We start from the raw sequence: 22,863 nt of genomic DNA, 5'->3' as shown, positions 1-22,863 counted from the left end.
ATTATACCCCGCCACCTCAACGACGACAACATCCTTGCACCATCACACTCCTCATCGTCACAGCATTCACCTCAATTCCGCATCGTTGTTCAGCATCGCACTGACCACATAAGGGCTCACAGCGTCGGTCACTTTCGCCACGACGGTCGAATCGTCCAGACCCGCCGTCCGTCCTGTTCAATGGAGTGACTACAAAACGCTCTCCCATTCCTTGAACAACTATCGATCGCCAAATGAAACGCGTCGGGGGCCCGATTCGACCATGCACCCGATAGACCAACAGGCGATCTGGACTCGCTAATTCAAATTTTTTCAACCACAGACATGCCGCCTCGGATCGATGTGGCCTTTTCAGCGTCCTGCCAGTGTCGAATTTCGGGCCTCAAGCAATTTCGGATCCTGCTGTGCTTTTTCTGCTGCTCGTTTGCATCTCGACTCAGCACGGCGCGTGAATCAGAGAGCAAGGGCGCGAAAGCTGTCAATTTGCTCGACCGCCGCTGCGAATCCTGTTGTGCCGTCCTACTGCTGAATTCCCTCATTTCCCCAATTCGAAATCTCCTGCCAAAACGCGTCGAACGCTCCCATCAGCTGTGCCCAGCGTGCGCTCGTATTTGCTCGCCTTCCTCTTACCATCCCTTGTCGCCCTCACAATCTTCGTGTCGGTCTTGCGCGCGTCTTTTCCATCCCATTCGCAAGCGATCCTTCACAGCTTCGTTCACCAGAATCCTGACTCGCGTCAATTCAACCCTCCTCCTCCTCCTCCTCACCGCTTTCCCCTCTCCCTTTTTCGACTTTTTCGACCTCCAGCAATTTCCTATTTCCCTTTCGCCTCTCCCTCTCCCTCCTAGTCCTCGTCCTCGCCCTCCTTCTTGTCGTTCTTCGTCTGCGATAACCCCCCTTCTGGTGCGCTTTCGAGTCGATTCACTGCCCTTGGGCGCAACTTGCATCACTGCATCCATCCATCCACCCCTCCTACGCCCATTTTTCCTCCTCCTTCTCCTCATCACCTCTTCATCTCGTCTTCGCTTCTCCTGCCTCGACACTTGCTTCGGGTCCCTTAGTTGGAGCACCTGATCCTGTTTTGCTACACCCTTCCGTCGTGATCAGCCCTCGTCCATTGGGCTCGCGTCGCTTTCTTTCTCTCCTTGTCGTCGTCGCCTTCGCGTGGCCGGCTTTCATTTGAGCAGCGGTTTTTTGTGGTCCTTTGTACACTAGCCCATACCCTCCCTTAAAATCCGTCTCGCTCACATCGTTCGTCGACGTTGTCTCTCGCTCGTCAGACGACATCGGCATCGACGTTCGATTACTTTGACCAATCGCACACTTCTACCTGCACACCTGGAGCGGACCCGACACATTCCTTCCTCCTAGTGGCACATCGCAGCTTTCATCATCTTCTCTACATCGCCGCCGCCACTAGCGTTGCCGTCGTCGTCGTTCTCTGCGCCTCCTCAATCGACTTGGATGGGCGCGACGACAACCTTCTAGCTCGTCACCATCCGGCATGGCGAGAAGCGCAGCTCCTGTCCCTGCTGCGACCACGTCCAGCAGAGTCAGGAACAAAAAGCTTTCATACAGACAGAAGCGTAAGTAACGAGCCTGCCGCTGCCTGCCCCTCCCTCACCACATCGCACAATATCCTTCATCCCGCCGCTGGCCGAGACGCGTTCATAGGCTGACCCACTTTCTCACCATTTCCCAATTTTCCATCCGCCGTCTGCTGCCCCTATTTTCCGCTGATATCGCCTTTGCTAATTTACACTCGACGCGAAATTCCCATTTCGTCGACATCAAAAATTGCTCTCGTCGCGATCCACCCATTTCTCATATCCGGCTAACCTGATGGTACTACTCGAATCTCGACTTTCAACATGTCACTTTTTTCCCTACTCTCGTCGACATCATTGCAACGACTCACGCACCATCGTCGACACATATGACATTCTTCAACATGATCCTAACCATCCGATTCCACTTCTCATAATGATCGACATCGTCACCGACACCGACCTTACCGCCGCTGCCCCTGTTGATCCTGACAGTATGCGTTCAACGTGGCTCGCATCTGCTCAACGCCGCCACCTCGGTGGTGGCGGGGCCGGAGCCCGAGTTCGAAGGGCAGGAGCACGCTCAGGACTCTAATCTCGGTGTCGACGCCAACGAGATCTCGGAGCACCATCTGCAAGCGGCTCTGTCCTCCAACCAGCTCGCGACCTCCGAAGGAAACGCCTCAGCAGAGGCGACCAAAGCAGCCTACAGCATTCCTGTTCCCGACGCTCAAGGCACGCTGTCCGATGCAGAGTTCTCGCAACTGTATCCGTCGGGTGTTTACTCGGATCCGGTCACCTACATACGCTGGTCCGACACGGTCGAAGATGCCATCCATGGCCCCAGCTACAACATGGACGAAGACGACCAGGATTGGCTCGAGACCCGCAACGAAAAAGCGCAGGAGGCGTTGACGACAACGATTCGTAACGCCAAGACGGGGCCGCTAGCTGGAGGCTCGGGCAAGGGCAAGACAAAGGAGAAGCTGCGCGAAGAGGCGATCGAGAAGCTCGTGGCTGACAACCAGGGCAGCTACCGCCTGCTCTCGGAGGATCAGTTCGAGATGATCATGACCGTTTTTGAGCAGGTCACCTCCGAACAGGTGCCTTACCTCCATCTCGACGTGACCAAGATTCCAACTTGCGAAGAACTTCTCACCTACTTTGAGCCTTCGTCCACCATCTCTGCCCTTGCGCTACCCGACTTGCCACCGCTGAGCTGGGAAAAGACCGTCGGCTCCAGCGTTGCATCGTCTTCGCAAGCTCGCACCGCCAGCCGTTCCCCCTCTAGCCCGTCGGCTTCGGCAACGGAATGGTCGTCACGAAACCCGTACAAGAACCTGGCCGATCTCAAAGCGCTCGCGAGCGTCGTCTATCCTCACTGGAAGAGCCGACGCGAGGACCGGGAAGGACGTACGGTGACTCCGCAGCTCAATTTTGACGAGACCAACGACAGTGACCCGTACGTTTGCTTCCGTCGACGTGAGGTCAAGCAGATTCGCAAGACTCGAAAGACCGACGCGCTGCACATCGAGAAGATGATCCGACTTCGCGCCGAGCTCGAGCACGCGGTTGCGCTGACCGAGCTTGTGGCGCAGCGAGAGAAGACCAAACGCGCCTCCTTGCGGCAGAGCCGCGAGTGTTGGGAGAATGTCAAGGATCTCATGGATATCAAACGCCAGTGGGGCATCGTTGGCCCACAACAGGGACTGGAGGACGAAGAGCTCATCTCTGGAGAACGCAGAGATCCGACACAGGCGTCGTCAGGGCCCGCAAAGAAGAAGCGCAAAGCCGACGAAGCTGCCGCGACGATCAAGCTGGCCGGACGCAAGTCCCGCAGCGGCGATGCCGACGGCGCCTCTGCAGGTGCTACCGCCGCATCAGCCGGCGGCGTCTCGGGGATGGGGTCCGCCATCCTGGAGCGTGTCCATGCCGTTCAAGCCTACATCGAGCGCGAGTGTCTGCGCAAAACCGATTCGGATCTAGGTTGGGAGGAGGGCAGCGATGCCGCCTTCCAGCCAATACCGGCGCCAGCGCCGATGCGAGCGTTCCGGCCCATCCACGCCGAGTCGTCGGACGATCCGTTCCCCTTCTCGCCTCTGGCGACAAGAGCGGGACGTCCGCCTTCGTTCCGCAGACGTGTCGGCCGTGGTGGCCGCGTCTTTCTGGATCGTCGCCTACCAATTCCCAGTCCTGTTCCGACCAGCCTCAACGACTGGCCACGATATGGCCGCCCCAGATCAGAGCTGCCAGGTATCGAGGCGCGCGAGGTGCGGACAACGCCAGCAGCCGACGCTCAGCCAACCTCGTCTTCCACGGCACTTTCCGATTTGGGTGTTTCAAGCTCTCCTCCCTCCAGCAAGGAGGCGCTCAAAGGCCCCTTTGCATTCTCCCCCGACCTTCGCCCACAACTGCTCGCTTCGACAGCGCATCCTGCTGTGCAGTCGCTCCTCAACCAAGGCAACGACGCATTCGGTGGGCCATTCGCGCGGACAGGTCCGTTTGCCTCGACCTCTTCCGCCAATGCACACGACGAAGTTCCGGGCTCGCAGCATTCGGACGCATCGAGCACGTCATCAGACTCGAGCGACCGCTCACGTCTCAGTGGCACTTCTGTCGGCGTTGTCAGCACCCAAGCGACCGAGGTCGGTGACATTGACATGCTAGGATTGGACGAGGCTCACGACAAGCGCGGAGACTCTTCGGACAGTGACGACTCGGAGGGCACAACCGATCCCGTGCGTGAGCTTCTGCGTTGGACACGGTTGGAAGAGCAGTGGCGATACGATGACGAGTCTGGCCGCTTTGCTGGACTTGGTCTGACCGCTCTAGGTGGCATGGAAGACGACGACGAAGCTGTGTTGGATGATTTCGACCAGAAGTTCATGCGTTACAGGATGACCCTGCTCGAGGAAGCCGACTTGCTCAAGCTGTCGACCGACCTCACCAACCTGCAACAGGCACAAGCGGCCGCCGAAGCGCCGGCTCCGAAGCCAGCCGGCTATGTCGATCAGCCCGCCGCAAACTCTTCGTCGACCGCCGTCGCAAACGCCGTCGCCGCATCCGCGAAGATCTCGGCTGCGCCCGCTGCAGCAGCTGCCACTGCGACTTTGCCTGGCATTCCAAATGCCGCCACACTGCCCATGCCGTCGGCGGCACGTACCGCCGCAGCCACAGGCGGAGGTGGCTCGCAAAGCGCACTGCAGGCTCAGCAATTGCAAGCGCAACAGCAGCAGCTGCAGATGGCCATCTTGCAGCAGCAACAGCAACAGCAGGCCGCTGCTGCACAGGCTCAGGCGCAAGCACAAGCGCAAGCGGCGGCGCAGGCACAAGCCCAGCAAGCCGCACTCTTGCAGCAGCAACAACAAAAACAGCAACAGCAACAACAGCAGCATCATCAACAACAGCAGCAAATGCAACAGCAGACCCAAGCCATGTCGCCTCCTCAGGTGTCGCAACAGCCTCAGCAGGCGCAGCAGGCTGGCGCGCAGCGACAATTGCCGCAGCCTTTCGGCAGCCAGATCATGTCTCTGTCGCAGAACAACAACCAGCAGGCACAGCTGGCAGCCTTCGCTGCGGCGCAGCAGCAACTGCAGGCTGCGCAACAAGCTGCAGTTCAACAGCAGCAGCAGCAGCAGCAGCAGCAACAACGTCTGAGCGGCGTGCCGCAACAGCAGCCCCAGCAGCAGCAGATCGGACTGCCCGTGCAGATGCAAATGCAGATGCCCATCCAAATGCAAATGCAATTGCAGATGCAGATGGCGGCCGCTGCCGCGCAAGGTCAGACCCCGCTATTTGGCCAATCCATGCCGTTTGATGCCACTTCGATTCAAGCACAGATGCAACAGGCGCAGCAGCAGTTGGCGAGGTCGATGCCGCAGCAAAACATGCCGCACTCTTCGCCCATGCAAGCGGCTGCCTTCACCGTTCCCAATGGCGCTGCGCCGTTCGGGATGAATCTCAGCCTCAACATGAACGGCAACGCCGGCAGTCCTCCGATGCAGCACGCAGGGATAAGCTCACAGCCTCAACAGCAAATGGCCAGGACCTCGGCATCTCCTGTTTCGACAGCGGCCAACGGACAGAATGGTCGAACCAATCCTTCGCCCGTGATGCAAGCAGGTCTAGTCATGCCTCAGCAGCAGATGCAACAGCAGCAGCAAAATGGAGCCTTGAACGTCAATTTGAGCCTGGCAGCAGCGCAGATGAAGAATGGCACTGCGACTCTGCAGCAGTTTCAAGCGCTGCAGCAACAGGCTCAGATGATGCAAGGGCAGCAGGGCAACACGTCCGCAGCTCAGCTGATGGCCATGAAGGCTGCTCTGGCTCAGAATGCCAATCTGAATTTGCGACTCCCTCCGAACCGGGCGCTGCAGATTGCCCAGCAGGCTGCGCAGGCCGCCTTTGGCGCCCAGCAGCAGCAGATGCAACAGCAACAACAGGTGCAGATGAACGGCAGCGCCTCGAACCAAGGATCGCCCGCCATGTCGCGCGCATCGACGGCCGGATCACCACGCTTCGCTGCGAATGGCATCGCGGGCGCTATGGCCGGCAGTTCGCCCGTGCAGAACGGCACCTCGGCCACCACGAACGCGACCAACTCGCCTTCGCCGCAGATCTCTGCTGCGAATCGAGCTGCCATCGCTGCTGCCACGAATGCCGCCAACGCCAAGATGATGGCAGCCCAGTCGCCGGTCTCGTACCATGCGTCGCCGGTTCAGGCCAACATGAATCTGCATGCGGTCCAGCAACAGCAGCTGAAGAACGCCGCTGCCGCTGCCGCCGCTGCTGCCGGTACTGCCGGATCACCGCACCTCGCCACTAGAGCCTCGCCACAAACACAGCAAGGCTGAGCGGTGTCGAACCACAACTACCACCATTCTGCCACAGTACGCACCCCAAACCAAAGGTCTTGTTCGCATTCGTTTCACTCTTGTAGATACTTTTTCTTGATCTTTCTGGTGCTCTCGATTGGGGTTTTTTCCTTTCATACAAACAGCGAACTTGACTTTCTTGTCCAGCCTGCTCGACCCGATTTGGCGTTGTGATGGTGTGTGCGTGCGTTTCTTGAGTGGGATGCGAGATGGCAACATGCGCTAAGATCAATAGCAGCAGTGCAGCGAGTTTTCAAAGCACGAAGGCGCTTCGCCTAAGGGCATGCTGTTGAGTTGTCTGTCTCACGCGCGGCATCAACACACGAGTCTTCTTTAGCAGCTGGCGAACCCAAAACAGTAGCACGATGCAGTCGAGAAGTGAAGACAGAAAAATGCGATTTCGACCCACACCACGAACATCAGAGCCTTGAACTAACGCCGACTGGCCGAAGCCGAGCTTAGACCCTATCAAGCTGGTCCAAGCTTGTAGGTCTCAAGCGCATCCACTTCATCCTGGGACCTGTTTTTGCGTATTCTGAAACCTTGAATCCGTAGATCTTGGGAGTGTACGTCCTGGTGTACGGGATCCTCTTTCCGAGCTGTTCGGGTTGGATCGTTCTGTGTACCGGCTTATCGTGCTGTTGTGAGCTGTCCACGTGTTCTTCCCCATCCACCCCACCCGCTGAGCTTCCTGCTTCACCCTTCGGTGCAACGACACTCGGGAACAGATCCCGATAACACTGGTACAGTAGATGCGGGAAAGTCGTACCAAAAAACGCCCCGTCGACACCGTGAAACCTGCTGCTCGGAGGACTGTAGTTATCCACGCAATTCGGGCAGAACAACTTGACCGTATCCAACCCAGGCAGATCGCTCCTCCCACACGGCAACACCGGGTGGGAATGACAAAACACCCTCGGACAATACCCGAAATGACCGGCTTCGTACTTGTCCACCATCTGCTGCATCCCGTGCCGCGTCAAAATGTACCGCTGATGAATCAACCCATAGAGAAGTTCGGCGGAAGACTCTACGATGGAGACATCGGGAATTTTGAGAGAGTCTTCTTCGGGTGGTTCTACGTCGAGGATCATCTCGAGTGCTTCCTTGTAGAACGGAACGAGGGCGTTGAGACCCGTGAGGTTGAAATCGTCCTCGATGAAGTCTTCGCCTACTTCGGCAAAGTACTCGTGACCGGGAAGGGAGCAGAACCATGAGATCCAGGTGAGCGACTCTGTGCCTGATTCCGAGGGTGATTCTGATTCTGTTTTCGAAGAGGGTGGAACAAGAGGTGATTTCAGTAAAGGAGACGAAGCGTGAAACGAACCTTCGCTTGACGGGTGGAGCAACTTACCGTAGATCTCATCTTCGTATGCACCGACGGGAATATCTTCCTCTTCCTCCTCTTCGTCTTCCTCGATCTGCTCGCCAGAGACGTAGGGTAGTTCAGCTTCGAGAGGGTCGTCTCTTGCTCGAATGTTGGACGCCATCTTCTCGCACGCTTCCTCGAACACGACACGTTTCGGAGAGAAAGAGAGAGAAAAGTGTGTGTGCGTATGCGGGCGGTCGTGTGCGTTACGCCGCTGGTGAACAGTCAGATGTGCTGATGTAGGAGCAGTAGTTGAATATGACACAAGCGGTGTGATGTAGCGGTGGGTTGGGAGAAGATTGTAGTCGGGTTAGAAGTGCTCGAGCTAACCACCAACGAAGCTTGTGTGCGTGTTGCGGATGCGTAGGCGGAATCGAACGTCGGAGAGAAGGAGTGCGGAACGAGGCGTGCTTGCTCCAAAGCGTTGAAAGCGTTGAAGCAGAATGCGGCGCTGCGACGAATGTTTCTCCTACAGCAAGAGTGATGCGAGAGAAAGAGCCTTTGATGTTGCGAGCAGGCAAGAAAGGAGCGATCAAGGATGTTAAAAGAAAACCATCGCCAGTCCCGTGTGTGTGCGTGTGTGTGTGTGGGTGGGCCAAGCCTAAAAAAGAAAATCGGGGATTTCGATAAACTCGGCTGCTGCCTTGCCGCCTCGCTGCGATGCGATGCGTTGTGGATCACAAAGGGTTCCTGGCGCGCAAAGGTCAACCCGCCCCCACACACAAAGTCCCTGTTCGGCCTGGCGAAATGGTCTCACTTTTGCTCGGCCTATCTTGCTCCACTGGTCGGTTGGTCTTTCACTCGGCAACAATCCTTGACCTGTGTACTGCAATCGTTCGCGGCTTCCGAAGTCTCAAAGCAGGATCTACGCGCGCCACACTGGAAACACAGGTCGAAGAGACTCCTTTTTACACTATGGATCAATATGATACGCCGACGTCAACATGAGATGTGCTGTATGTACATGGAGAGAAAAGCAGGAGCACTCGTCGTCAATGCGAAAAGCTGCACGCCATCGATGAACGCAACATCTTCCTGCTCAGAATCGAGGAGTAGGCATATTCGATAGCTTCACAAGACCACTGGACAGGTTGCAGAATGCGATCCTTGAGTTTGCCTGAACTCGCGAATCCGCTTCACTCGTCCTTCTTGCCGGATCCGGCCTTCTCGGCTTCCTTGATGGCAGCCTTGTCGGTCTGAGGACCGGCCTGTCCAGCGGCACCGAACAAACCAGGTGGCGCCTTGAAAGGCCTCTTGAGATCACCCGTGGCTGGCTGACCCCAGATCCAGATCTTTGCCATGTTGGACTCGAGGGCGTTCTTCAACGGCAAGATGGACTGAATCACGAGCGGGTTGGTGTATTTGAGGTACAGGTGCATGAAGCCGACCATGGCGCAGCCCATGAGGATGCCTCGGGTGGCTTTGGAGATTTCGGCGAGATCGTAATCGCGGTTGGTGGTGGTGACCAGCTCGCCGGGTTCCTGCGACATGGGGTTCTTGGCGTTGACGTACTTGATGACGGTCAAGTCGTTGGCCTTCTTGACGCGCATGGAGCAGTAGTAGTACATGGCGAGGGTCAGCAGTTGAACGGCGACGTAGGCACCTCGAGCATAGTCGATGTACTCGGGCTTGTCGTCGAACGGAATTCGTTTGGCGACCTGCATGGCGCCAAACATGAAGGCCTGCGGAAGCAAAGAGCGAGTCGGGAAAGAGTTGAGGGTCAGCGAGCTGTCTCTGCGACAAGTGGAATGTGTCGCAGAAGACGTTGTTGCGAGCTTCGAACTGCTAAGGCTGGGAGCGAGGGATGCTTACCATGTTTCCAATAGCTCCGCTCATGATTGCAGACGATGAACGCTCACGCTGTGAAGCACGAGTGGTGTAATGACAAAGGTTGAAGGTGGTGGTGGTGGTGGTGGTGAAACGCAATGTGTACGGCGGGACGTGCTTTGTTTGAATCCAGAAGAATTGCGCGTTGTTCAAAGCGCTTTGCTTCCATTCGCTTGCCGGCTGAGTCCAAAGCAAGTCGAGTGAGCGTGGCCAATCTGCATTGGGATTGCCCCTTCAAACAATTAGAACTGGAATTTCCCTCAAGACGACGCGGATGCAAAGCTGCCGAGACCAGCGACGTGGAATCCGGCCAACCCTGGCGACGCCACTGTGGCCCAACTTCAGTCCGCCATCTTCTCTTGACTTCTGCCACTGTGCGTCGTCATCGTAGATCATCATCGCAGCCCAGCTTTATCAGATTGACTCATGGATGATCCTCATGAGAACATGTTCAGACAGGAACCCTTGTGGCCTGTGAAAGCCGTTTCTCTTGCGCCTTGCGACAAACAGGAGCAGGAAGAGAGTTTTTTGGCGTTCATGTTGGTTACTGCCTCTTCAATGAGCATCTGCGGCCACAGGAAGTTGAAAACACCGCATCCCGTCCGATCTGCGAAGTTAAGCAACTTACCGCCTAGTCAGTACTGCGGTGGGGGACCACGCGGGAATCCTAGGTGCTGCAGTTCTTTTCTTTTGCGTTTTTTGTAGCGGTGAATGTTACACCTTGCGCATCTTGAGCAGCAGGGGGCTCCAAGATCGGTGATGGCAAAAGATTTTCGAGAGACTGAGCAGCAGGTTGGATGATGCACAGTCGGAACTGCCGCTCGATTCCGACAGAGGCGTGTGAGAGGAAATTGTTCGCTCGCTCGTTCTCGTCATCTCCACAATCACAACGTCGTTGATCACTTGCATCGCAAAAATTGTCTCTCACGACATCATCGCACTTTCTTTGCAGTCGCTGCTACGACAGAGAACTAACGCACTCGATCCCAGAAGCGCCTCAGACCCCGGAAGATCGTAATCACACAACTTGACAAAGATGGTTCGCTTGGAAGAAGTTCCCGACGAGGAGATCCTCCGACAGCAGCGAGCTTCTGATGCTGCTGCCGCCGCTGCCGCAGCCGACGAAGATGACTGGGAGGAGGACGACGGATCAGATGCCGAGGTAAGCTCCACTGCCGACAACAAAACGCACCACTCATACTCGCACCCGCCTGTTGGATTGAATCGCTGACACATCTTTCCTTCCTATCTCTCCTCTTTTGCCTTCTTCCCACCAGTCTGACTTCTCCGACGACTCGGACGTCTCCGAACGAGGCATCGCCCTCCGCGAAGAGTCCGTCTGGGAGCGACTCTCCGCGCTCCGCGACATCATCCCTCCCAGCACACGTCGTTCGATCGCATCCACGTTCAACACCACCACATCATACGCCTTCACCGGTTCGCTTCTTGCGGGCAAACTCGTGTGGGTAGTCACCACATCCGCGCTGCTCGTAGGTCTGCCCTTCGCTCTCGCCGTCGAAGACGAATCGAGAATCGTGGCTCAGGAGAAGGAGATGATGGCTCAGCAGGGTGGTGCACAGCACATGTTGGCTCCCTCGGCGGCACCGGGTCAGCAGGCCGGGCAACAGCAGCAGCAGTACGCACCTCAGCAGCAGTCGCCCCAGGGTTTGCGCCCGCCTGGATTCTAACTGTGGGCCATCCTGCAAGGACAAGGTTGTCCTTTTGTAACATTATCGCAGGCCGGCGTGGGCGCTTTTATTGCTTGGCCTGGCCTTCACAACAAAAACGAAAAGCACCACATCTTCGATATGCTCGCAATTCTACACACGCACCTCTCGATTTCATATGCTCTTAGTGCTAGTTGCAGTTCCGGTTCTGTTGGTCTGATGAACTTGAGAGTGAGAGGAGTCCGAATTTTGGATTCGTGATGGCGTGCAAAGTTTCGTCCGAGCAGGCCAAGACTTGGGGCTCTGCGGTCAACGCAATCGAGACGAGTGTGACGGTGGTAATGCTGAGCATGCAGTGTGTTCGAACAGAACGATACTGCTATTTCAAAGTCGAGTAAACCTCGCAGGTCCAACGAAGAAGGAAAATGACGCCGAGTGGAGAGCAGCTGTCAAAAGTGAGCACGAGCCAGATTTAACGCCGACATCCTTCCGATTGTTACTTGTTTCTTCTCCATCATCTACTGCTTCGAAGCGACAACCACCAGGACGACGATGGACCGTCATAGACCTTCATGAGATCCGATTGGAAATAGCGCTGTACTGCGCTGTCCGCTATACGACTGCAGTGACTCGCTTTCGCAGGATCCAGTCCGGTGGCTTTGCAAGCATGCCAGTCTGCATCCACTGTGCCACGCCCATCGATTCGCTGTACATGCGATACGGGAAAGACCACATCGTCCTCTCACCCTGCACTTCTTCCATCTGCTCATCTACATCCACCTCCACCGCTTCGACCTCCCCTGCCGCCGGCTCCCAATCACCCGTCGTCCTCGCCGACGAGTACCTCGAACACGATCTACCCATCGTCATCATCGACCTCATCCTCGCAAAGCCCCAAGCCTATCGTCACCTCCTCTTCAATCGTTCCACCATCTTCACCCCCACCAGCAACGATGCTCTCCAGAAGAAACACTTGCGATTTGCGGGGAGGAGGAACGGTTGGGGAGATGTGATGACACTGTTGAAGAGGCTCGTGGCTTTGTGTTTGGTAGACGCCTATATTCGATGGTTCTATCTTTGTGTGCAGCCACCGCCGATGCGCGCTGATGGGTGGGGGATGGAAGGTGGTGGGAAGGTGGTAGGGATGGTTCAGAGATGGTTGCCGATGCAGGCGGGGATGTTTTTCCCGAGCATGTTCACTCCGAGAGGTCAGGGCGAGGCTTCGGGTGCGGTTGGGAGAGTTTGCAGTGCTATCCCGCTATGGACGAGTTCGAACTCGATCACAGCAGCAGGGAGTGGAGCGGGCGAGATGCTCCCAACCCTCATATCTTACCTCAACGTTCTCTGCATCACCCTCATCGAAGCTACATCCCTCCACCTCTGCGTAACCCTCCTAACCCATCTATCCATCCCCCACCTATCATCACCCTACCTCCCCTCCTACGCCCTCCTCCTCTCGCAACTCTCACCCCTCCTCCTCCTGCTCTTCGTCCTCCTCTGGTCCTCCACCTCCCCCCACACACCCACAACCACCGCCCTCAACAAAGGCCTTCTCGTCTGGATCATTCGCACCTTCCTCTCCAGCCTCAACTCCGGCATCGCCCTCGCAACCTGCCTTCCCCCATCACCACAGCGAGTCGCAAAAGCCTACCCCGCACTCATCTTGGCCGCCGCTTGGACAGCTCAGGCCCTCACAAGCGGGATCCTTCACACATTTCTCGAATGAAAACGTCAAATCTCACACAAACCCCACTCAGCCTGAAACGTGCATTGTGTTGTTCTTGTATTCATCACCCTTTTGTGGATGCAAGCATATCCTCCCAACCTACTCCTGTGCCAATCCTCCCCTGTACGCAGACTGCATGGCCAACCTCCTCACCTGATCCAACGAGATCGCCCCCTGCCTGTACGCCAGCGTCTGTCCATCCTCCCCCTGCACATGAATCACCCCATCCTCATTCACCGCCACCGGCAACTGCTTCGAATCCTTCGCCTCCTCCTCCTCCCTCTCTCCCCCATCGACACGCAGCGCATCGTCGTCGTCATCGTCGTCCATCATAGCCGCGTCCCTGCTTCGGTACGCGAAACCCTGCGCGCCGCCTTTGTACCCAAACCCGCCGTTCTGAAGCCGTGGCGATGCTCCGCCAAAAGTGGCAGCGGATGTCGGGGGTGGTGAGCCCGTGTGCTGGAAGCTCATGCCAGGAGAGGCGCTGAAGGCGCTGAATTCAGACACTACTTTGCGCGAACCAGGTTGTGACGACGGTGGTGACGAGGCCGAGCTGGACCCGCCGAATGCGGTCGACGTCGAGCCGCCGCCACCTGGTGGCTTGGGAAAGGGCACGTACGGTTTGTACGACGAAGTCGCCCTTCTGGTCTGCAGATACTTGTCGCTGAGACGTGAACCGGCTACACGTTTGATGTTGGGTCTGGCAGTGGCGAGGTCCGGTGCGGTAGCCCAAACTTGGATGTTGTGGCGCGACTCCTCCGTGTCGCGGTAGATGCTTTCGATGTAGAGCTGCTTGGTGTTCTCGTTGCGCAAGAGGAGTCGCTCGTGAAGCTCTCTGGCTACGTCGTCCATGGGATTGCTCTGCCCGCCCTCGAGACTCAGCGACTGGATACGCTCAGCGATGGCGTCCCCGATCTCGCGATGCAGCCGGTCAAGATCCATCGCTTCACCAGCAAGGCCGAGGATGACATGACTCAAAAGGCTGGCGGTGGTGAGTGGGACCAGCATGGCGCCCGTGATCTGTACAAGACCTTGGAAGAAATCAGCAGCGTGTTGGTAGCCCGAAAGCGCAGGTTCGCATGCGATCATGAAGAGCGGAATGCCCGCCTTCGCATACTGGCGTGCAAGTCGTAGCGGATCGTGGCCATCTGGAGATCCTTCCTGGAAGCCATCGCCGTACTCGCCGATACCGTGTGGTGGAGCATCGGCGATCAACACAGCAAGTTTTGTGGCGTGCGGTCGCCAGTCGAGGTCGAGAGCAGCCTTCATAGCCGCGGTGACGGCTTCGGGACCATCGCCTCCACCAGAAGCGTAGAGTGTTTTGAGCGCCTCCTTGACCTTTTCGACCTTGTTGTGGAAGCCAAAGTTCTTGACAATGTAGGTGTGATCCTGTGGTGGATGGTCGCGGTAGGCGATGAGACCGATGCGCAGGGCTCCTGGCCCGTTGAGCTGCTCGGAGCGGACGATGTTTTCGCAAATGGTCTCGATGTTCTTGGTGGCCGAGTTGATGTAGCTGCCCATGGAGCCTGTTGCGTCCATGATGAAGACGAGGTCCATCGTGCGGCCTGGCTCGTCCCAGATGGAAGCGCCAGACGTAGATGCGAAGGCATTGCTGTTCTGATCCTGAGTGTTGAGGTGCTGTGCTGCGGCGCCAAACATGCCAAAGACGCCGCCGGCATTTCGGGAGGATGAACCAGAGACCATGTTGAATTGGCCGGATCTACTGCGGCCAATCCAGGCGTAGGTTCTCAGGAACTATTGTGTGAGAGCATGCGCAGTGTGTGTATATCCCTGACAGTGTGAGGTGCCGCTCGCTGCGATCAAGAGCTTGATCGTCTTTTCCGTGTGCCTTCAGCAGCCAGCAGCCGGAAGATAGCCGGAGGATGGGTGGAATGCTTTGCTTGACGAAGTCCTTCTCCTCGAGCACGGAGACTTGAACGTGGTGTTGAATGCGGGACGGAAACAAGGTGTCGTTGGCTGAAGCTGAGTTGAATGTGTTGAAGTCTGGTGGGTCCAAATGTGTCTTTTCTTTTGCATCATCCAACACATTTCGCTTACTTGCTTGCTTGCTTGCGTGCGAGCAACTTTTCGAAAAACACATGCATTTCTCCACAAAATCACCTCACCGCACACAAAGTTCACACCGTCCGTGCCCAGCCCAACTGGGCACACACGCTCCTGAGCAAGCCCAGGCGCACGCGTTTTGCTACCTGGCCTGACTCAGCGTTGGGAGGGCAAATTTCTCAACCCCAATTTCAGCAAAAACTTCATTTCACTGTCAGCGCTCTGATCGTCGTTTTCATGTTCATGCATTGAATGTCAAAAAACTGAATGGTACAATCTGGTTCAAGTCGCGGACGGATGCGATGGTGTGTATCTCGCAGACTGTTCATAAGCATGGATATCTATTATAATGACGATGATCGTGTGTGAACATTCTAGCAAATACAAGCTGCCAGCGCTTCACCTGCGCTTGCTCGGCGCAGGACCCTTCTCCTTGCGAGCCTTGAGCGCGCTCATGATGCGCTTGACCTCGCCGTCCATGTTGCTGGGGTCAAAGTAGGCAGGCGCAAAGTCGTACAGCCACTCGGGCTTGACCTCGGTGATTGTACGAATGAAGTTGCGCGTCGTCAGCACAAACTCGTGGTAGATGACAAACTCGGCGGCGTGGTCGAGCGTTGAAGACGGGTGAGGCGAGACCACCTGGTTGTCCTTGATGGTCTGGAATGCCTTCTTGTTGCCGCCTGCGCGGTGCGCCACCTGCATGAAGAAGCCGCACGCGATCGCCATCTGGATGTTGGTGTAGTAGCGCTTGTCTTCGAACGGCGTCGAGACCAAGTCGAGGTTGTGTCGCTCCATGAGACGCTGCAGCTGCGAGCGCACGTTGTCCGCCTGCATCAGCGCACGGTGCGACAGGTAGTTCTGCCAGCACCAGTCAGCGGCCGTCTTGTGGTCGCGGCAGTTGGTCTTGTACGCGTGGTAGACGTTGAGCAGCGTCAAGTGGTCGCCGTCGGGGTGCGCAAACTCGGCCTGAGCTGCGTCGGCTTGCTGCTTTTGCGAGTTGGGACGCACAAACACGTTGGGCACCGACAGCATGGCAGCGATGGTCAAGATCTCGTTGGAGCACTTGAATTCGGGGCTGACAATCAGCATCTTGGCGAGCTGAGGGTCGAGCGGGAAGTCGGCCATGATCTCGCCGAGTGGCGTCAGATTGCCTTCGTCATCGAATGCAGCCAGATAGTTGAGCAGCTCAAGCGCACGCATGATGGTCTCTGGTGCCGGTGGGTCCATGTAATCGAAGGTCACCAAATTCGAGATGCCGAGCTTCTTGAGCTCGAGCACCGTGTTGGCCAGGTTGCTTCGCAGAATCTCGGGATAGCTCTGCTCGATCAGCTCGTTGGCCCAGTCCTTCTCCGTGTACAGTCTGAAGCACTTGCCTGGACGCGTACGACCTGCACGACCCGCTCGCTGCTGCGCCGAAGCCTTGGAGATGGGAGTCACCAGTAGCGACTCGACACGGATACGCGGGTTGTAGACCTTTTGCTTACTGAACCCGGGGTCGACGACGTAGACGATGCCGTCGATGGTCAGGGAAGTCTCGGCGATGTTGGTGCTGACTACCACCTTTCGTCCAGGAGGTCCATTGGGCGTAAGCGGTGCTGGTGCGTTATCGAAAATGCGTTGCTGCTGTGCCGGTGGCAGCGAAGAGTAGAGCGGCACCACTTTGAGCGGTCCGCACAGATCGGGATTGGTGGCTGCCAAGTCGTCGGCTTCTGCCTTGATCTTGCGGCATGCATCTTCGATCTCCTCCTCACCCGTGAGGAAAACAAGGATGTCGCCAGCATCTTCAGCCTGGTGAATCATGATGACCGTACGGATGGCGGCTTCGAGGTAGTCTGGCTCCGGCTCGGGTGTGTAGAACGTCTCGACAGGGAAAGTACGACCGGGCACCTTGAGCAAGGGAGCATCATTGAAGTATTTTTGGAACTTGAGCGCGTCCAGGGTGGCCGACATGACGATGAGTTTGAGGTCGGATCGCCTTTGCACCACCTCCTTCAGCAGACCCATCAAGATGTCGGTGGCCAACGTACGTTCGTGCGCCTCGTCGAGAATGATGCAGCTGTAGCGCGACAGGTTGTGATCGTGCATGGCTTCACGCAGCAACATTCCGTCTGTCATGTATTTAAGGAAGGTGGTTCGTCGATCGGTGGCATCCTCGAAACGGATCGTGTAACCGACTTCCTTTCCGAGCGAAACATCCATCTCCTCAGCCACACGCTTGGCCACACTCATGGCGGCTACCCTACGCGGCTGTGTACATGCGATCATGCGAGGTGCCAGGATGCCATCGGCGCCCTTGGTCTTTTGTGTGTTGGGAAGGTCCGAGTAGGCAACAAATTGAGGGATCTGAGTGGTCTTGCCCGAACCAGTCTCGCCGATCATGACCATGATCTGGTTGTGGTTGAAGAGCTGGTAAAAGTCGTCCATCTGTGCGTAGACGGGTAGCTCCTTTCGCTTTGCCAAAATCTTCTTGTATTCGTTCGAGAACGGCTTGGGCGCAACCGAGAATGGGTTGACATCGCCCTCCATCACCTTACGTGCCTGAGGCCCGGTCACCTTTCGCGGGATGAGACCGGCGAGCGGATGATCATCTGCCAACAATCCATTGTTTGAGGTAGCAGCAGAGGTTGAAGCATCGTCTCCGTTCAGGTGAGCCAGGTACGGGTTAGCGATGGTCTCGGCCTCCGGAGCGTCCGTCTTGCTGCGTTTGGAAGGACGAGCAGCATCGGCGCTGGTGCTCGCCTGCGCGTTCGACATTGTGGGCAGCGCTTTGAGATCTTGGACACCGTTAGTTGCAACTCGGCGAAACGTTGCGGTACGAACTTGGGAGATGTAGGGAGGTACTCTCGTGTGTGGGATGCTGGAAGGAGCAAAGAAGAAGCGGGCTCAGTTGGGTGAGAAGGAACAGCGATTTCACGAAACCATCTCTCAAATCTCAAAATTTGGCTCGAGAGTCGGAATTTTTTCGAAGGAAATGATGTGGACATCGGCGAATTTAGCAATGTTAGATTTACTGACACCAACATGCTCGACGATGACATGAAAATCAGACTGGTTGTGCTCCTCTCTTTTCACGCTCGGTATAACTGAGGGAAGGTTGCTGATCCGGATGGTCCGGGCTGAAGTCGACTTGCAGCGCACTTCTCCACAGGCCAGCGCGGTGTCTAGCCTCTTCCAGAAGAAAGCTCTGCTCTGAGCACCACTTGCATACTACCTTCCGATCTGTCACCTCGCTTACTCTCTCCAGGACCCACAAAGAACAAACGTCCCACATTTTAGCTCAACATGATGCTTCAATCCTCCCGAGTTGCGCTGCGAGTCGCCCAGGCCAAGGCTGGTTCCTCTGCTTCATTGAGCCGATCGGCCAGCCGCGCGTTCTCGACTTCGTTGGTCCAGAACAAGGATGTCCAGAACATCACCGTCTTCGGAGCTGGTCTCATGGGCGCCGGCATCGCGCAGGTGCTGGCTCACAAGGGCAAGTTCAACGTCACCCTCTCCGACGTCACCGACAAGGCGCTTGCCAACGGCCAAAACATCATCTCGAAATCGCTCGTTCGCATCGCAAAGAAGGCCATGGCAGAGGCCAGTGCAGAAGAGCAGGCTCAGTTCGTCAAGGGCGTCGTCGACTCGATCAAGCTGACCACAGACCCAGAGGCAGCCGTCAAGGACACTGACTTGGTCATCGAAGCCATCATCGAGAACGTCGGCATCAAGAAGGATCTTTTCGGTTTCCTCGATGGCAAGGCTCCCAAGGACGCCCTCTTCGCATCCAACACCAGCTCGCTTTCTATCACCGACGTTGCCGAGGCCGTGTCCGCTGAGAGGCAAGAGTTCTTTGGCGGCTTCCACGCTTTCAACCCTGTTCCACAGATGAAGCTCGTCGAGGTCGTACGCACCACAAAGACGAGCAACGACACATTCGACTCGCTCACCGAAGTGGCTAAGCGCATGGGCAAGACGCCTGTCGCGTGCATCGACTCGCCTGGCTTCATCGTCAACCGATTGCTCGTCCCTTACATGCTCGAGGCCATTCGCCTGGTCGAGCGAGGCGAGGCTACCGCCAAGGATGTCGACATTGCCATGAAGCTCGGTGCCGGATACCCGATGGGACCCTTCGAACTTGCCGACCTTGTTGGTCTCGATACTCTCTCGCACATCGCCAAGGGCTGGAGGGAGACGCGTGTCAAGACAGGTGAGATCACCGGGGAAGCTGTAGCCGAATCCAAGCTGCTCGAAGACCTGGTCAAGCAGGGCAAGCTCGGCAAGAAGAGCGGCGAAAAGGGTGGCTTCTACGAATACCCTGCTCCCGCCAAAAAGTGATTTGGATCGCTCTCTAGCGCAGAAGTGCATAACATTCGATATATAGCATTTGGCGTCAAGCAGAATGAAATTGCATTCGTATCTGATGCTGCGATTGATAGTTTGACCCGGTAAGAAGGCGGAGTGATGTTGATACAATGTGAGAAGTACTGTTACAAGAGTATGCGTCGTAAAAGAGGGGCCAAGGAGCAGCTATGTAGGAGACGTTGAAGATAAGCGGCCTGTAATGTCCGGGTATAGTGTGAGAGCCTGCTTGGAGATTGATCATGAGCGGTTGTCCCACTGTTTGAGATAGTCGATCCCCACTTCTCTTGGCATGGGACCCCAATCTTTCCTTTGACGGTTGCGTGGCCGTCTTTTGATCACATCCGCATCATCTTCTGCCATGTCGAGATCGTTGTTTTGGTCTTCTTGTTCGATGCTGGATACCGCGCCACCTTGACGGAAGACTGGTTTAGCGGCACGGGTCGCTTCTTCCTTCTCTCGGGACTTTTGCTCGAGCGCTTGACGCTTCTCGAGAGCTTTGCCTGTCAGAGCAGCTTTCTTGATCGCTCCCTGCTTGAACACCGGTGCACTCGAACTAGAGGCACCAGCAGAGGAGGATGTGGAAGATCGCACCTTTCCTTGCACCGCCTGCTTCTCCTTGAGCGATGGCTTCTTGTAGAACTTGGATGACTTGCCCATATCGCTAGCGTTGTCGGATGGACGGGGTTGTAGTAGGTGAGAGCTTCTCAGCAAGGATTGTGCAGAGTTCGTAGAGGCTGAGTTTTCTGTTTGTACTTGAAAGGGTAGTCGGCGATGCCGATGCTGTGTGCCGTGAATAGTGAAGTGGTGTTGAGAAGTTTAGGTTTGAAATTTTGGTGTGTCCAGCTTCCGAAGAAAAGGGTCCAGCAAATTTGCCGAATTGCTTCTCAATGCAGCGACCAGCAAGCAAGGCTGCACACGAGCCATCCTCCGAACCAACACTTCGGACACCAACACTTGTCTCGTTCGTTGACCATCGTCGTCCATCGAGAAGTTTCGAACTGCCTCATCCACAAAGCTGAACGACAACAGCTCCTCCTTGACGCTATACTTCCGTCCCGACCGCTCCCAAGAGGTTCACACTCGTTCGCAACGATGGCTTCCAAGGGTCAACAGGTGGACTTGATGTCCTTGGATGTTCAACAGGTAAGTCTTGCAGCAAGCCAGAGCTCGCTTACTGATGGCAGACAGAATGGTCAACTGACTCTCGCCATCCCTTCTCGCCGACTTGACCTCGTACGCTTTACGCCTTCCAGCTTCTCGAGGTCAAAAAGCAGCTCGAAACAGAGGTGCAACACCTAACATCATCCTTCGGACAGCTCAAGGCGGCACAGGCCAAGTTCAGAAGCTGCATCGAAAGCGTCGCTTCCGTCAAGCCCGAGAATAAAGGTTCGTGCAGATGACAGGGAGGAGCCACCACAATACGAAGCGGAGAAGTAGATTGGCTGACGATTGTACGCCCCGCTGCTCAACGATCGCATTCCATTTCCTCAACAATCCAGACAAGACAACACTGATCCCATTGACATCGTCGCTCTACGTCCCCGGGAAGCTTGCCGACCTTGATAATGTGATCGTCGACGTGGGAACTGGCTACTTTGTCGAGAAGGTGTGTATTGAAAAGCGACTCCAACACGAGCATTGCAGTCGAACAACCGATCAGCTGACGTGGTACGCTTCCATTCTACAACCTTGGGCATGGTCTTTCGCAGTCGACGTCGGATGCCACCAAGATGTACCAGGAAAAGGTAGAATTCCTGACCAAGAACCTGGAACAATTGCAAGAGACGGTGCTCCGACAGCAGGAGAATCTGCAGACCACTGTCGAAATGATCCGCATGGTAAGTTTACGCAGGCTCTCGCGTTCTTGTGCTGCAGACAAACGTTGAGGTTAATATTAATCATCTCGCCTTCGTACATGTTTCATCTGCTTGCTATGCCTACAGAAAGCAAGAGCAGAGCAACAAGCCGCATCCTCGGCGCAGGGAAGAGGCGCAGCGCAGACAGCAGCAGCGTCGTGAGCAACCAGCATCACTTCAGCTAACAACGTCTTCAAATCTATGTAATACTAAACTCCTTCACCCAGAAGAATGGCAAATGTCTGTCGTCAAGTTCCATTGCTTCACTGCAAAGGGGAGTCGAAGATCCGCTGCGCTTTAGCGAACGCCACAGGAGACTCGCCGTCCAGAGAATGGATAGACAGACGTGACCAAGACGGAATGCTCGCCCATGTTCTCGAGGTGCAGGCTGCTGGGGTCAGTGTTGTGGTGCGTGGCGTCTGGATTGATGCGCCGCCGCTTTGGCAGCGGCTTGTTCAGTAAGGTTTCTGCTGGGAAGTGTGCTCGCGGTCGCTACACGTAGCTCAGCACAGACCCGGCGCAGCTCGACTTCATTTTCGTTGCGCTTCGACATGGCTGCGCCGGTTACGTCAGACACTCTGGCAGTACCGAACATGAAGACCTTTGCGCAAGTCGAAGTTACAGTTTAGCCAGGGTCGTGGTCGCTCTTGAACTGCTCAGCGACCTCCGGGTGTCTCAATCTTGTTGCGTAGAGGTAGAAAAGCCGCGCCGTGATTGTCACTATCCGGACTTGGAACTTCCGCAGCGCTGGTCCCTTTTCCTTTGCTAACATCATCCGTTCACGACTTCCGCAGACAACAAAGCATCGCTCACGTGCTCGAACGTAGCAGCATTCCTCTACTACTGTCTCTGATCTTGACCATGAACTCGGACGCCCGACCTGGCAGGTTTGGTCCAATCGTCGAGTCCGACGAGGGTGGCCAGGTTCGGCCTTCTAGCATCAGCAGGAGCTCTAGTCAGTCGCTTCAAGCCTTGCCACCGGCCTCGCCAACTTCCGAGGGGGCCGCAAAACGTGACAAAAGAGAAGGTGCGTCTGATATCTTACCAATGCCCTGCACCTATGAACCGCTTGAGGCACGCTTCTACTCAGCCTGATGGCGAATCTACGCTGACACTCTCTGCATCGACCCATGTGCAGACACCAATGAGCGACCTCGGCAGCGGCGACGTCGCGATGGGCCTGCGGCTGCCAGTGCTTCGGATGTAGAAGCCGCTTCCACCGCCGGTCCATCTGGAGGCAGCATTCTCAGCTCGAAAGCTGCACTTAGACTTTGGCTAATGCTCCGGCACTGGACAGACAAGCCGTGCACGACATGCGGCAAGTCCAAAGCTCGCTGCGACATGCCGGATGCAGAGTCTGCCGTCGAGAAATGCACCACTTGCTCACACCCTTCAGCCAATAAGGCATGCAACAAAAAGTGATTTCTCGAGAAAGCGATTGTCGGCAAGATCCTCAAGCTCACCGAGGAAGACGGTCTGAGTCGCGAAGAAGCCGAAATCATTGTACTCGCTCCGACAGGCATGCTCGCTGGCCCTTGGGATAAGCACAAGAGCTATCCTGGACTCGATGCCGCTTTGCAGAGGACGTT

The 22,863-nt window shown here is 56.2% G+C and overlaps 10 protein-coding genes and 1 non-coding gene across 11 annotated transcripts; 5 read left to right on the top strand and 6 right to left on the bottom strand.

Moving 5' to 3' along the window:
• Window positions 1-302: 302 nt before the first annotated feature.
• PHSY_004760 (hypothetical protein) lies at window positions 303-1,293 on the bottom strand (the record flags this gene model as incomplete). Its single annotated transcript, XM_012335372.1, has 2 exons — window positions 303-558; window positions 1,223-1,293. The coding sequence occupies 2 exons, from the start codon at window positions 1,291-1,293 to the stop codon at window positions 303-305; spliced, it is 327 nt and encodes a 108-aa protein (XP_012190762.1).
• A 211-nt stretch (window positions 1,294-1,504) lies between these two features.
• On the top strand, window positions 1,505-6,400 carry PHSY_004759 (polycomb enhancer protein; the record flags this gene model as incomplete). The annotated part of the gene is made up of 2 exons (XM_012335371.1): window positions 1,505-1,586; window positions 2,043-6,400. 2 exons carry the CDS (start codon window positions 1,505-1,507, stop codon window positions 6,398-6,400), a joined length of 4,440 nt encoding a protein of 1,479 aa, XP_012190761.1.
• A 479-nt stretch (window positions 6,401-6,879) lies between these two features.
• PHSY_004758 (casein kinase subunit II beta) lies at window positions 6,880-7,911 on the bottom strand (the record flags this gene model as incomplete). The annotated part of the gene is made up of 2 exons (XM_012335370.1): window positions 6,880-7,685; window positions 7,776-7,911. The coding sequence occupies 2 exons, from the start codon at window positions 7,909-7,911 to the stop codon at window positions 6,880-6,882; spliced, it is 942 nt and encodes a 313-aa protein (XP_012190760.1).
• A 1,015-nt stretch (window positions 7,912-8,926) lies between these two features.
• Window positions 8,927-10,526, bottom strand: PHSY_004757 (PHO88-related membrane protein; the record flags this gene model as incomplete). The annotated part of the gene is made up of 2 exons (XM_012335369.1): window positions 8,927-9,472; window positions 10,338-10,526. The coding sequence occupies 2 exons, from the start codon at window positions 10,524-10,526 to the stop codon at window positions 8,927-8,929; spliced, it is 735 nt and encodes a 244-aa protein (XP_012190759.1).
• On the top strand, window positions 10,186-10,300 carry PHSY_007539. Its single transcript, XR_001099838.1, has one exon. It is a non-coding gene; the product is annotated as a 5S ribosomal RNA (ribosomal RNA).
• Window positions 10,527-10,653: 127 nt separating the features above from the next.
• PHSY_004756 (mitochondrial import receptor subunit tom22) lies at window positions 10,654-12,391 on the top strand (the record flags this gene model as incomplete). The annotated part of the gene is made up of 4 exons (XM_012335368.1): window positions 10,654-10,779; window positions 10,895-11,054; window positions 11,692-12,282; window positions 12,372-12,391. 4 exons carry the CDS (start codon window positions 10,654-10,656, stop codon window positions 12,389-12,391), a joined length of 897 nt encoding a protein of 298 aa, XP_012190758.1.
• Window positions 12,392-13,109: 718 nt separating this feature from the next.
• On the bottom strand, window positions 13,110-14,669 carry PHSY_004755 (hypothetical protein; the record flags this gene model as incomplete). Its single annotated transcript, XM_012335367.1, has 1 exon — window positions 13,110-14,669. One exon carries the CDS (start codon window positions 14,667-14,669, stop codon window positions 13,110-13,112), a length of 1,560 nt encoding a protein of 519 aa, XP_012190757.1.
• An 804-nt stretch (window positions 14,670-15,473) lies between these two features.
• On the bottom strand, window positions 15,474-17,828 carry PHSY_004754 (pre-mRNA splicing factor; the record flags this gene model as incomplete). Its single annotated transcript, XM_012335366.1, has 1 exon — window positions 15,474-17,828. The coding sequence occupies one exon, from the start codon at window positions 17,826-17,828 to the stop codon at window positions 15,474-15,476; it is 2,355 nt and encodes a 784-aa protein (XP_012190756.1).
• A 528-nt stretch (window positions 17,829-18,356) lies between these two features.
• PHSY_004753 (3-hydroxyacyl-CoA dehydrogenase) lies at window positions 18,357-19,391 on the top strand (the record flags this gene model as incomplete). The annotated part of the gene is made up of 1 exon (XM_012335365.1): window positions 18,357-19,391. One exon carries the CDS (start codon window positions 18,357-18,359, stop codon window positions 19,389-19,391), a length of 1,035 nt encoding a protein of 344 aa, XP_012190755.1.
• A 264-nt stretch (window positions 19,392-19,655) lies between these two features.
• PHSY_004752 (hypothetical protein) lies at window positions 19,656-20,075 on the bottom strand (the record flags this gene model as incomplete). Its single annotated transcript, XM_012335364.1, has 1 exon — window positions 19,656-20,075. The coding sequence occupies one exon, from the start codon at window positions 20,073-20,075 to the stop codon at window positions 19,656-19,658; it is 420 nt and encodes a 139-aa protein (XP_012190754.1).
• A 120-nt stretch (window positions 20,076-20,195) lies between these two features.
• Window positions 20,196-22,481, top strand: PHSY_004751 (hypothetical protein; the record flags this gene model as incomplete). The annotated part of the gene is made up of 5 exons (XM_012335363.1): window positions 20,196-20,561; window positions 20,672-20,804; window positions 20,918-21,024; window positions 21,128-21,256; window positions 22,365-22,481. 5 exons carry the CDS (start codon window positions 20,196-20,198, stop codon window positions 22,479-22,481), a joined length of 852 nt encoding a protein of 283 aa, XP_012190753.1.
• Between the last annotated feature and the right edge of the window lie 382 nt (window positions 22,482-22,863).

This window comes from Pseudozyma hubeiensis (genome assembly GCF_000403515.1).
Source record: "Pseudozyma hubeiensis SY62 DNA, scaffold: PHS45, whole genome shotgun sequence".
Lineage (NCBI taxonomy): Eukaryota > Fungi > Basidiomycota > Ustilaginomycetes > Ustilaginales > Ustilaginaceae > Pseudozyma > Pseudozyma hubeiensis.
Note: the sequence above shows the minus strand (reverse complement) of the source record. Positions and strands in the feature narration are given on the sequence as shown.